We start from the raw sequence: 13,121 nt of genomic DNA on the forward strand, positions 1-13,121 counted from the left end.
GCAACTCGTACTCATGAGCATGGACCATTAGTTCTTTATCTGCCACAATGTTAAACATAATTTGTCTTTTGCACAAATCACCATCCTTTCCTGTCATTGTTGTCTTCAATAATCTTTGGTAACATGATTAGATAAAGTATTAATCAATTAGTAATCATTATTTAAAAGCGATCTTTTAACATCTATTCATGTGCGCATACATGATATGTAAATATAATATAACAACATGCTTCTTCTAACAACATTGAGCATGTATAACAAATAATTATTAAGCATGTCAAAATAATTACCCCATTACTATGATCATACTCGCACTAGCACACGTTCATATCTAAAGGAAACCACTGTACCCATCCATTTCACTTAAATGATACTAGAAACTTATGTTTGTTTTTAATGCATGTAATTAGATAAAAACTTATTTGAAGAGAGCTAGCCCCTTAGCTTCTTCTTTGTGCATGTAATTAAGTAATCTTTCCAATAAAGTAGATGTTTCGTTCTAAGGGTAACCTAACATGATAGACATTATTATCATGCATGCAAACGTAATCCCATTTTCAAAAAGCATCTTTCCCAAGATAGAGCTATTTATAAAATCTATTGTATGCACAAAGACTGACATGGATTGTTCTAAACGAGAACTAATGTGTTAGTCATTAATTCTTGCAAGCGGATATATGTATTTAAGAAAGGAAAGCTAGTACATTTATTCCAATTAACTACTTGTTTTAATTTCCATAATACAAGGAAAGCTAGTACATTTATTCCAAGTAACTACTTGTTTTACTTTCCATAATACTTATTATGTTCTGCACACAAATACATGTTTCTCCTTAAGATATCTAACACAATAGTTCTATTTTCATGCATATAACCATAGTTTCTATGCTTATTCATATGTGTTCTTTTCACATAGTTATTTTCAAGAACCCAACATAGTTTCTCTATGATTTATGTACAAAGTTATTATGCATTTGTTTCCAAGGAAGTATCATAACAAAGTTATCATGCAGGTATTTAGCAATGAAAACTACAAGAGTATAGAGCAGCATGCTGTTACTACAATTCGGGCCTTTCTGTTGAGCTTATAAAATGAGTCCAAGTACCAAACCTCAAGTGTTGTGACTATATGTTTCTCAAATTATTTTTCCCCCATCCACTAGAAGGAAAGAAAACCATTTAACTTGCTCACATTACTCCAATCATTTTCTTGGAACCGACAATGGTAGTTACAAGTCGTTCCATAACTACTTCTTGATTCAAGATTTCAACAAGTTAAATAATAATATTATGTAATTACATGAGTTTGGGTAGATATATTACATTTGATCACCATCTATTCAAAACCCATATAAACTAAAAATTAAATAAATTATTTTTAATAGAAAATAAAAATACATTATAAACCTTAAACCTTTTATTTAAAGCTTTATTATTATTAAAAAAATATTTTGAAAAACTCAATTACTTATACATTTCTTAATAAATCCAAAATTATTAATTCAATACATATATTATTTATTTGGTTCATTGAATTCAAATTCTTGATGCCTACATGAAAGACCAACATAAATGAGTGTTCAATAGATACATATATTATTTATTGGTTCATTGAATTCAAATTCTTGATGCCTACATGAAAGACCAACATAAATGAGTGTTCAATAGATCTTGAAACGATCCAGTATAGATCTTGAAACTCAATTACTTATACATTTCTTAATAAATCCTAAATTATTAATTCAATGCATACATTACATATATTATTTATTTGGTTCATTGAATTCAAATTCTTGATGCCTACATGAAAGACCAACATAAATGAGTGTTCAATAGATCTTTCATTAGATCTTGAAACGATCCAGTATACTCTTTCCCTTTAATTCCTGGTTCCAGAAAGCTCCTTCAAACTCTTCAAACTTGTATCCTCTATACACAGCCGGCTGATGTTCATCCACCATGCTAGTTGCAGGAGCAATAAAAGCATCGTGTCCAGGAGAATAAAAAGTGGGAATTGATATGCGTGCACTCTGCTTATTCGTTATTACTCGATGATCCACGCTCTTAAATTTCCCATTGCTCACAACCTAATACAATTCAAATCACGCACAACATAAATTGAATGATTAGTAGTATTAAATCACGCACAACATAAATTGAATGATTAGTATCAAATTCTTGCACAGAGAGAAAAAATAACTTAACTTTATAGATCTGCGCATTCTTTCTCACCTGCAGCTGATCTCCCAAATTGACCACAAACGCGTCAGCTATGGGTTCTACAGAAACCCACTTTCCATTTCTGAATACTTGCAGGCCACTGACATTATCGCTTTGCATTAACACAGTGATGGCACTTGCATCTGAATGGCTTGCTGCACCAATAGTAAGATCTGGGTTTGGGCATGGAGGATAATAATTTATACTCATCATATGGCTATGTTTTCCAAGAATTTTATTCAAGTAATTGGAATCTAGCCCCAGAGCTTCTGAAATTGCAGCCAGCAACCTTAATATCAGTGCTCTCAGCTCACCAGAGTACTTGCCCGCAATTTCTCTGTAACAAAACTCAAGTCAAAACAGCTAAACTTTTCCATGGTGGGTTAAGATGAATCTTTTCTAGTGTTCTGTCTTAGATATTTTATAACAGATAAAGGTTTGCTGATTACCTGTAGGCTGCTGGTTTTTCAGGCCAAGAGCCGATGACTTCTTCTAGAGGATGACAAGGGTGAGTGAGATAGTCCAACCAGTTGAGAACCTTGTCTTTGTTAAGATTGAAGCTGGTAGAAACCCGGGCTAGCTGCTTCATGTCCTCTGAGTAGAGGCATGCTCGGTCTTCGATGGGCATTTCGAAGAACTCTTTGGCTATGCCCATCATGCTTTCCATGACATTGTTTGGCACGCCATGGTTCACTATCTGATATCAATAAAAAATTAGTCAATCAGATATGAAACTTGACACAGTCACTATATTAATACAAGCATACCAACAGAGATGTATAGACTCAATAGTCTGCAAGTGTGACAGAAATTCAACCAAAAGTTTAAGTATCTGAGGGGAGGTAGAAAATGAGGTGTGCACCTGGAAGAAACCATCCTCTTCGCATGCAAGTCGGATTTGATGGACTACTGTTGCTCTGTTAGGGCCATCCAGGTCTTTTAGGTCTATCACAGGGATGCTCTCAGAGAAAGAGATGTCGGACTTCTGTAGGCGTTCATGGGGAGGCAGGATATATCTTTCCTGCACCTCCAGGTTGTTTGTTCCATTGGATATGAGCTTCTGAATGGCACTACTCAGCTGTTGGGTCTGCGCATCCATTGTAGAAGACATCTTGCTCCAATGTGTGTCATACGGATGTTAAACTTGGGAATTTATAGAGTTTAGATAATCCTTCTCCGCCACCGTTTGACGACCAGGTACAGAGCACATCAATTAAATGTACATATAATTTTATAGATTTGTTAATACGCTATATTCTATTAAATCTCCAATAAATGTAAATCAAAATATTCTGTTATAAACACATTCCTTCTGCGCCACCGTTTGACGACCAAGTACCGGGTCCAAATGGAGATGGATTGAAACCTATTTGTTAAAGTCCATGCAGACGTGAACAGCAAGTTTGTTATTTGTCCGATCAATTATATATTATATATAATTGGATAAGACGGATTGAAATTGGAGACGGATTTTTGTCGGGATGCGAGTCACGTTTTTGAAATTTGATGGTCTAGTAGTCTAATCGGATTTTTTTATTATTATTTGAAGATCTGACAATATTTTGATAAGATGGATTCTATTGAGGAAGAAGAGAAAAACACTTAGATTTGAGTTATTGTCGTTCATCTCACTTAGTTTCTTCGTTCAGTGACTTCATCGTTCATCTCACTTAGTTTCGATTTGATTTTTTTATTTATATGTACCGGATCCAAATGGAGATGGATTGAATTTATAGTTATAAACACATTCAAGAACGAGGAAACCTATTTGTAGAGTACATCAATATTACTTTTCTGGTAATATTAGATAACAATCCAGCAATCCTTCTGCGCCACCGTTGACGACCCAATCCAAATGGATAGTTTTCCTTCTTGTGGAAGAGATGGATTGAATTTAGAGCGCTGACGACGGAAGAGGTGGTCCGTGAATTATAAACACATTCGTATTTGTTAGAGTTATAAACACATTCTATTATATAAAGTTATAAACACATTCAAGAACGAGGAAACCTATTTGTTAAAGTCCATGACCTGAACAGCAAGTTTGGTAAGATCGATTGAATTTAGAGCGCCTGACGACGGAGTTATAAACACATTCAAGAACGAGGAAACCTATTTGTTAAAGTCCATGCAGACCTGAACGGCAAGTTTGTTATTTGTCCGATCAATTATATATTATATATATAAATTATACTATAGTTATTAAATCTGACGATCGGATTGTTTTTTTGATTTGAAAATCTCACAATATTTTGATAGGATGGATTGAATTTAGAGCGCCTGACGTCCGGATGCGAGGCACGCTTTTCAAATTTCGTTGAACTTCCTCGACATTGGTTTTTGATAAAGGCCTGGAAAAGTGTAACAACAATCATATGATTTTTAATTTAATTTTTATAGGTTTATGCTTTTAAATTTTATTGTAATATATCTGATTATAATCTATTAATAAATTATATAAATTAATATCAATATATAAATTTATAATATAGTTATTTAAAACGATATATATAACCTTTAATAATCTAAATATAAGGAATCAAATTTAATGATTTATATATAAAAGATTAAAGATGAGGGTTTTTAGAGATATTTGATTCTTTTTATTTCATTTATATATATAACTATATAATCAAAGGTTAAACTAATAATAAAGATTATATATATATATATATATATATATAAAATTAAAGTTTAACATTTAATAAAAAGACATTCTAATATTACTAAAACATTAGTATAAATAAAAATAATGTTGATAATTATATTCTTAATTATATTATTTACTATTAAACCAATAAAATAAAGATTAAATATATAAATCTAAATACATTCCGTTGTATAAAAAAGAGATTCTAATATCTAAAACATTAGTATAAATAAAATAATGCTGAAAATGATAAATATTATTGATAATTAAATATTATTCAAAAAAAACCCTTGACAAAGAAGGAGAAAACTAAGAAGAGAGGGCGGGAATCCAACATCGGCTAATTTTCTAGTCGTCGTCCCTATTAATATTACTAGAAGACCTCTCAATTTCAATGGCTTCCCTAAACTTCCGATGGTGGAAATGAGGAATCTTAGCAATAACCCTAGCCTCCTCAATGCATATATGATGATTGGTATTCTTTGCATGTTCGGCTAACGCTGAAGATTTGGTCCTCCCGTGATTGATATCAGCAACGTGTTCCTTGATCCTCTGGTTAACAGAACGACTAGTTTCACCGATGTATGAGGTTCCACAGGAACAAGGGATGACATAAACACCTTTCATATCCATAGGGTTTACATGGTCTTTAATCGACTTAAGGGAACTTCTAAGGGTGTTGAGGGGTCTAAAGGTCGAGGAAATATTATGCTTTCTCAAGATTCTCGCAATCCTGTCTGTCGTCCCTTGGATGAATGGGAGGTGGACTCTTGAACTGCAATTAAAGGGTTCTTTCTTGACCTTGGGACCTTTGCTTGCTTTGAGGAAAGCTTTGACACCCTGCTGCCTACTATAGCCATTTTGGACAAAAACATTAAGGAGATGGGATTTTTCTTTAGAAAAGTGGTCTTCATCAGAAATTCTAAGAGCCCGAGTGGCTAACGTGTTGAGGACACCTATCTTCTGAGTAAGAAAATTGTGAGTATTGGCATGAAGATACTGCTCAGTATGAGTCTTTTTTCGATATACCTCATGGGAAAAAGATCCATCAACTTTCCTAGAAATGAGGACATCAAGAAAAGGAAGGAAACCGTTGACCTCACTCTCCATCGTAAACTGGATGGAGCTAGACTAATTATTGAGATGCTGGAAAAATAGGTCTAATTTCTTAGGCCTGTGCTGCCATCGAATCTTTTCCAAAGCTTGGGTTTAAATAAAGCAGAGGATAAAGCCTTGGATTCAAAACCTTCCATGAACAGGTTAGCGATGATAGGGGATAGGGCGGAACCCATGGTAACCCCACAGGTTTGTTCATAGAACTCACCTTCAAAACAGAAAAAAGTAGAAGTGAGGGAGATCTCAACTAATTTGGCCGTGTTGGGATCAGTCAGGCGAAAGATGACACTCGCTGGTTCAAAACGCATCGACCAAAATCTTGAACGTGATTCCTCCGAAAAATTCTTTATACATTACAATTATTTGTTTGTTGATGGTTATTAGTTCATCTTTAACCTATGCGATATATAATGTTTAATTTTAGAATATATGAGGATAAAAGTAGTTACAGTGAGCATGGATTATATGCATAATCATCAATTAACTTTGCAATATATATATATGATAATAATTTGAAGGTCTTATTACAACTTTCTCACAATACAATGCTACTTGGAATATGCATATCCTATTAACCTAGTCCATGTCTTTTGTTCTTGCTCCACCACTAATGAAAGCAAATATTTCAACACAACAACTTCTTCAAGCACCAAGGACTTAGGTGGCTAGTATAATTTATGCCAAAGATTTATAAAGGGTATATACAATGAAGTAAGAAAGTGGTATTGTGGGGCAGAATTCTTTACTGGTAACAAACAGTTCTTAAACCACAAAACCATTAAATTCTCAACATTTGAGCATGGAAATAGTAGGCCCCCCAAAAATTTGAAATTAAATAAGGTGCTCACATGAAGATGATGCCCTCAAAAGTGGCAATCAGGCCATCACAAATGCACACCCACTGACGCACATGTGTTATCCTAGGAGCATGCATGCATTCGTAGGCATCCAAGTTTAGCAAGCCCTAAGATGTGAACCAAGATACCAACTAGGCCATCAGGTTAGCATGGATCACGAGCAAATGCGCAATCCTAAGAATGTGCACACGCTCTTAAAAATATGAACACCTTCAAAAGAATGTGCATATGTTTCTAGGAATATGCAGACCTTCCTAAGAAAGTGCATGTGCTCTTAGTATCACACACAAATTCTTGTGCAACTAGTTTTTATGTGCCCAAAACCCTATTTTTTGTGATTTTGGGATCACAATATATGTTTTTAAGGGTTATTGGGAAAAATTATTCATCCTTTGTCTACAACTATTTTCCAATCAATGACATACATCTTCCTTGTGTTCTAAATAAGAAGTCTAATGGATTTTTTTCTTTTTTCGTTTCCTAAAATTTTAGTCTAAAATTGAGAAAAATCTTAAATCACACCTTAAACAAAATCACCATATCGAATTGTAGAAAACTTGGTTACCACCAAACCTTGTGAGAACCCAAACCCGTGATGTATTAGTTTTTGGTAGCATCGTAAGCGTTATAGAGTTGAAAAATGGTGGAGAGGCTAAGGTACATGAGTTATAAATAACCCAGAAATCATTTGGATAAATTCCACCTGGATATATTTTATTAAAATAATTAATATTTTTAATGGAGTTCCTAAGTCTAAACTTATGGAAATTAAAATATTAATAAGTATTAATCAAAATATGGGTAAGAATGATCTAGAAGGCGGATCAACTCATGTTTTAATGTTAGCTGTTGATTAAAGACTTAATCTTGGTCATTGAAGTCTCAAGAGGAAAAGTATAAGTTGGAGGTTTGGGGTTCATTTCGAAACACACACAGAGAGAACAAATTGAACTAGGTGATCATTCTGCAGTACAGGGGCAGTGAGAATCCGGGAGAAGGACTTTCCGGAGAATACTGATAGAGAGGCGGAGAGAGCTTGTAGAGGGGTAGCACAGTAGCCGAGAGAGTTGATGTCAGGCCAGGTTGGGCCCACATTGACTTAACGTAGAACCAGAAGGGACTGTGCACAGGGAAAAGTTCCTTGTCACGCAGAAGCTGGAACTGCCGAAAACAGTCGGAACTATCGGGAACTCCCCGAACAATAGGGATAGCTCACACAAAGGGCAGAGGAGCTGACGCAAGCCCTATGCAGGGCCAACACAAAAGTAACCTGCATTAGGCAGTCTTGTGCCAGATTAATGGGAATTCTACCAGGTGAAGTGAGGTAAAACTCACTCAGGTTTTCCTCTAGTATTTTCTTTGTAAAGGATTTCTATATGAGCATCCTAGATTTGTATTCAAATATTTCTCCTACATAATATTAAACCCTCAGAACTATTGCACCAATTTTCTCGCATTGGGTTTTTTCGGGGACTATTGTGTCCAAAAATAAGTGTGACCTATGTGTCTTGTTCTTTGCTCTATTTTTTGTTTCATGAGATCAAATATTTAATTAGTGTAGGTTGTAGAAGTAATCTGATTCAGTATTCAAAATAATAACTTGATGAATGTAATTTAAAAATCAAGTAGGTGAAGTAGATTCAGATTTGCTACAGTAGGGGTTCCTTCAGTGGAGGAATTTTCACATGGTATCAGAGCATTGATTTTGAAACAGGAAGAGAAGATCCAGTGCTGAGCAGTGAGGCCGAAAGCTGTACTTGGAAGAAATTCAAATCCCCTTGAAGGGATTGCGCAGTCCTTGTCAAGAAGCAGATCCGAGGAAATCTCTCTCTGAGTGAGATGAAAGAGATGTATGATTTCTAGTTCGTGAGTTTGTAGAGGTAGAGGGAGTGATGCAGAGCCTCAACGTAATGCTTGAAGGGCGCAGTTTCTGCCAGGGCATAAATCCTCTAGAAAAGAACGAAGACACGTAGAAGGAGATTTTTCTCCTCGAAGAACTTTTCATGAGAAAGTTTGAATTTCTCACTTGCTGAGCAAGTTAGCAGTGCTAAGGAGTGACTAGAGGAGTCAGCTCGACAATTGGGTGAGATGGCATCGCATGGGCTCAAAGATCAGGACAGGTTGGACAGAGCCTCCAATTATGTCATATGGAAGACCAGAATCTTAACTGTTATGGACGAATATGATCTTGAGGCCTACATCAAGGGTACTGTGGTTGTTCCTATTGAAAAAAATCAAAGGAAGAAGCACAAGGCTGAGCAGGGGAAGGAAAAGAGGCTCATTCTCGATGGAGTTCCCGATCACGTGGTCTCACGCTTGCAAGGCAAAGATACAACGTGATATATGAGGGAAGCCTTGTCTTCTCTATATGAAGGATCTTCCGAACAATGGAAGATGTATTTAGAGCAAACGTTTCTATGGACTTTGATGTAGAAAGGAGAAAGGGTGAATGTCTATCTTCAATGTCTTCAGGACACTAGAGACCAGCTTGCTGCAGGTCCACTCCTCAGCCAACCGCGATGGTGAGGATAGCCCTGAATGGAGTCTCAGATGAATGGATATTTTTCGTCCAAAGCATATTAGGCAGGGAAAAACTACCATCATGGGAGGAGATGTAGGTAGCTCTTCAATAGGAGGAGTTAAGGAGGGACCTAGTAAAGGTCAACTTCAATGGCAACAATGGGAGTGGAACAAAGACAAAGGAGGAGGAGGAAAACACAGCTCTAGCGTTGAAGGGACAGCATAAGTCGAAGTGAAAGAAGGACATTTCGAAGGTGAAATGTTTCAATTGTGGTGAGATGGTCCATTATGCATCCTAGTGTCCTTTGAAGAAAAAGGATAAGGATGAGAAACATGATCCTAAGGCCACTTCAATAAATATTGATGAAGATGAGTTTTCCATGAGTGCTGTCACATCTCCAAGAGGGAGATGGGGCGATATTGAGCTGTAATCGGGAGGACTACATGTGGGCAGGATCCTTGAGGAGTCCACCTCTTGGATCAATTCCTTGCTAAGGGAGCCCAAAATTCAACAGTAGCGAGATGGAATTAGTGTCAGATGATGCAGTGGATTATTTGGAGGATAGATGTAGTAGCCCGAGACCAGGAGCTGATCAACATAGAGCAAGGTTGGCAGTAGTGCAGTTGGCATAGTGCAAAAGTCAGCAATAGCGTAGAAGATTCAAAGGGTCAGAGACTAGAGCAGTCAGATTCCAACATCCATGGTATTATGTTGAACACAGTTAAGTTTAGCTAATTTTGGATGTTTTTTAGTTGCTTCTGTCAACAACTGAGTTGCAGTATGGATGTAGTGTTTGCAGTGGCAGTGCTAGCAGCATAGCAGATGTAACATTTGTAGTACAGATCCAACAATGGAAGTGGCAGTGTCATGGACAACAGTGCAATAGTAACATCAACACAATGTTGGTGGTAGCAACAGTGCGAAAAAGGAGGTGCTTTTGAAATAGAGCAGCATGCACGTGGATATTGTTGCTAGAGCACTTTCCTCGCTAAGAGGGAGTGTTAGTTTTTGGTAGCATCAGAAGTGCTCTAGCCTTGAAAATTGGTGGAGAGGCTATGGCACATGAGTTCTAAAGAACCCAAAATCCATTTGGTGAAATTCCACTCAGATTATATTTTATTAAAATAATTAATATTTTTAATGGAGTTCCTAAGTCTAAACTTAGGGAAATTAAAACATTAATGGGTAATAATCAAAATATGGGTGAGAATGATCTAGAAGACAGATCAAGTCATGTGTTAATCCTAGCCATTGATTAGAGGCTTAATCTCAGTCGTTGAAGTCTCAACTGGAAAAGTATAAGATGGAGGCTTGGGTTTCATTTGGAAACACACACAGAGAGAATGAATTGATCTAGAGTTCGATTTCTGGGGCTAGGAAGCTGAGAAATTCAAACTAGGTGATCATTTTGCAGCAGAGGGGCAGTGAGAATCCAGGAGAAGGACTTTCCAGAGAATACTGACAAAGAGGTGGAGAGAGCTTACAGAGAGGCGGTGTAGTAGCCGGGAGAGTTGATGTTGGGCTAGTCTGGGCACACTGAGTCTTGACGCAGAGCCAAAAAGGACTATGCAGAGGGAAAAGTTGCCTGTCACGTAGAAGCCGGAACTGCGGGAAACAACCGGAACTGCTAGGAATTTCCAGAATAGACGGGGTAGTTGACGCAAAGGGTAGAGGAGCTAACGCATGGCCTATGCAGGGTCGGCACATAAGTAGTCGAGGTTAGCCATTCTTGTGCCGGATCAGCCGAAATTTTGCAGGGTGAAGTGAGGTGAAACTCAATCATATTTTCCGCCAGTATTTTCTCTGTAAAGGATTTCTTGATGAGCATCCTAGATTTGTATTTAGATATTTCTCTTGCATAATAATAAACCCTCAGAACTGTGGCACCGATCTTCAACATTGGGTTTTTATGGGGACTATTGTGTCTTAAAATGAGTGTGTCTTATGTATCTTATTATTTGCTCTGTTTTCTATTTCATGAGATCAAATATTTAATTAGTGGAGGTTGCGGAAGTAATTTGCTTTAGTATTCAAAAGAATAACTTGATGAATGTAATTTAAAAATCAAGTAGGTGAAGTAGATTCAGATTTTCCGCAGTAGGGGTTCCTTCAATGTAGGAATTTTCACACGATGGTCAAACCACAACTTAGAATAACCAAAACCCAACCAAGAACAAATAATTCCCATTGATGAAGTGGATTTATCCTCTATTTCATGAGATCTGAGGTTGCTTTGATGAAGTAGATGCAGTAACACGATGATTTGCAAAAACAAGAGATCCCTCAAAATTGTCTCTTGCAAGTTCATTAAATTCAATTGTATCATCCATTTCCAATGGATAGTGCTAGTTAACCAATATTTCTTATTACAGACCTAGGATGTATGAGCACTATAGAACTAGTCTTAATACAAACCAAATTTGAGACATTAACATTGCTAAACAAGAGTTTTTGTTGGTTTTCACTTACCCAAGGAATGAAAAATGTTTACGAGTAAACGGAAAACACATTTGTATGGATTGGTGCACATACCAACCATTTCAATAAAATTGGATGGATAGGAGATTCATGGTATTTGATAAACCTCCTTATAATAATAGGGAGGTACCTCTATATTTCTTAAGAAAGTTATGGGAAAAGTTCAGGCTAGGACTCCATATAAACTACTTTGACATGGGAGAAACCCAAGGGGTGGATCGTGAGTCTACACAAGATACATAAAATTCTAGGTGAAACCTAACACTAGGTCCTTGTCCACTTAGACAAAGGCATAATCCCCCTACCCAACATCCTCTTGTAATGGAAATCAATTTTTTTTTTCTATGTGGTTTTTGGTCCCCAAAGATCGGTGACCGTTAGATCCATAAAATAATTGTACTAGGTAGATATACCTGAAAGGATGTAACAACCTCTGGGGTAAATGTGCATAAAAAAAAAAACATAATAGGAACATAAATACAATAAACATATCAGCCATCAAAATCCATATATAGATTAGTACATTTGCACATGAAAATCAAAGGTGTTGTAGCATCCATTTTCCTTTTAATTTTACTTTCAGTTTTATTAGAAAAATGAAAAAAATCAAATATTATGTTGTAGCGAAATAAGGGAAAAAGCGAAAATTTGAAAGAAATAACTTATTTTATTTTATTGACGGCTTTTGAATGTGAGAAACCAGCGAGAAGATTTGATCCATTTGCTTGCAAGGCAATAGATCCAATGACAATCATGTGGGTAACTAGAACGAAGTTTATTTTCAAAATCGGATGCGATGGTGTATGATATGCAGTTTAATATGTTGAAGTCTGGATCAATCGCAGTCGTCAATTGAAAGGGATGAGATCCAATGGATATCACGTCGAAAAGTAATCAGGTTTTATTTTTAAAATCGAACCCGATAAATCTTTAACTAGCAGTTTTATTTCTTATCGGGTCCGTGTGGGAGTCAAAGGGTTGTTGAAAAACGAACACGATAAGGTTTTCTTCAACAGGTTTAAAGTTTCGTTGAATTCTGAAGGATCGGACCATCCATTGACTGGGTTATCGGACAGTGATCGCACAGAGCTTAGGCAGACGTGATAAGTTTATGAACCAGAGTCTAAATCCTTTTCACTTCCGTGATTTGCCATATTTCGCGTAAATCAACCGATATTTTTGTTTTAGTAAAATAACCAAAGTTAGAGACGAAAAACTAAAATTCCAAAGGCAACGGTAATTAGTCAGGTTTCTTTGTGTTTCTGCTAAACGTTATATA

The 13,121-nt window shown here is 36.3% G+C and overlaps 1 protein-coding gene across 1 annotated transcript; it reads right to left on the reverse strand.

Annotated features, from left to right (window-relative positions):
• Positions 1–1,667: 1,667 nt before the first annotated feature.
• Positions 1,668–3,363, reverse strand: LOC149149900 (protein DMR6-LIKE OXYGENASE 1-like). The gene is made up of 4 exons (XM_089441339.1): positions 3,083–3,363; positions 2,670–2,917; positions 2,233–2,557; positions 1,668–2,087 (listed from the first exon to the last, which is right to left on the reverse strand). Exons 1-4 carry the CDS (start codon positions 3,329–3,331, stop codon positions 1,845–1,847), a joined length of 1,065 nt encoding a protein of 354 aa, XP_089297465.1. The 5' UTR covers positions 3,332–3,363; the 3' UTR covers positions 1,668–1,844.
• Between the last annotated feature and the right edge of the window lie 9,758 nt (positions 3,364–13,121).

This window comes from Pinus tabuliformis, chromosome 9, assembly GCF_031772625.1.
Source record: "Pinus tabuliformis cultivar Carrire ecotype Pingquan chromosome 9, CPIR1, whole genome shotgun sequence".
In the NCBI taxonomy this organism is placed as follows: domain Eukaryota; kingdom Viridiplantae; phylum Streptophyta; class Pinopsida; order Pinales; family Pinaceae; genus Pinus; species Pinus tabuliformis.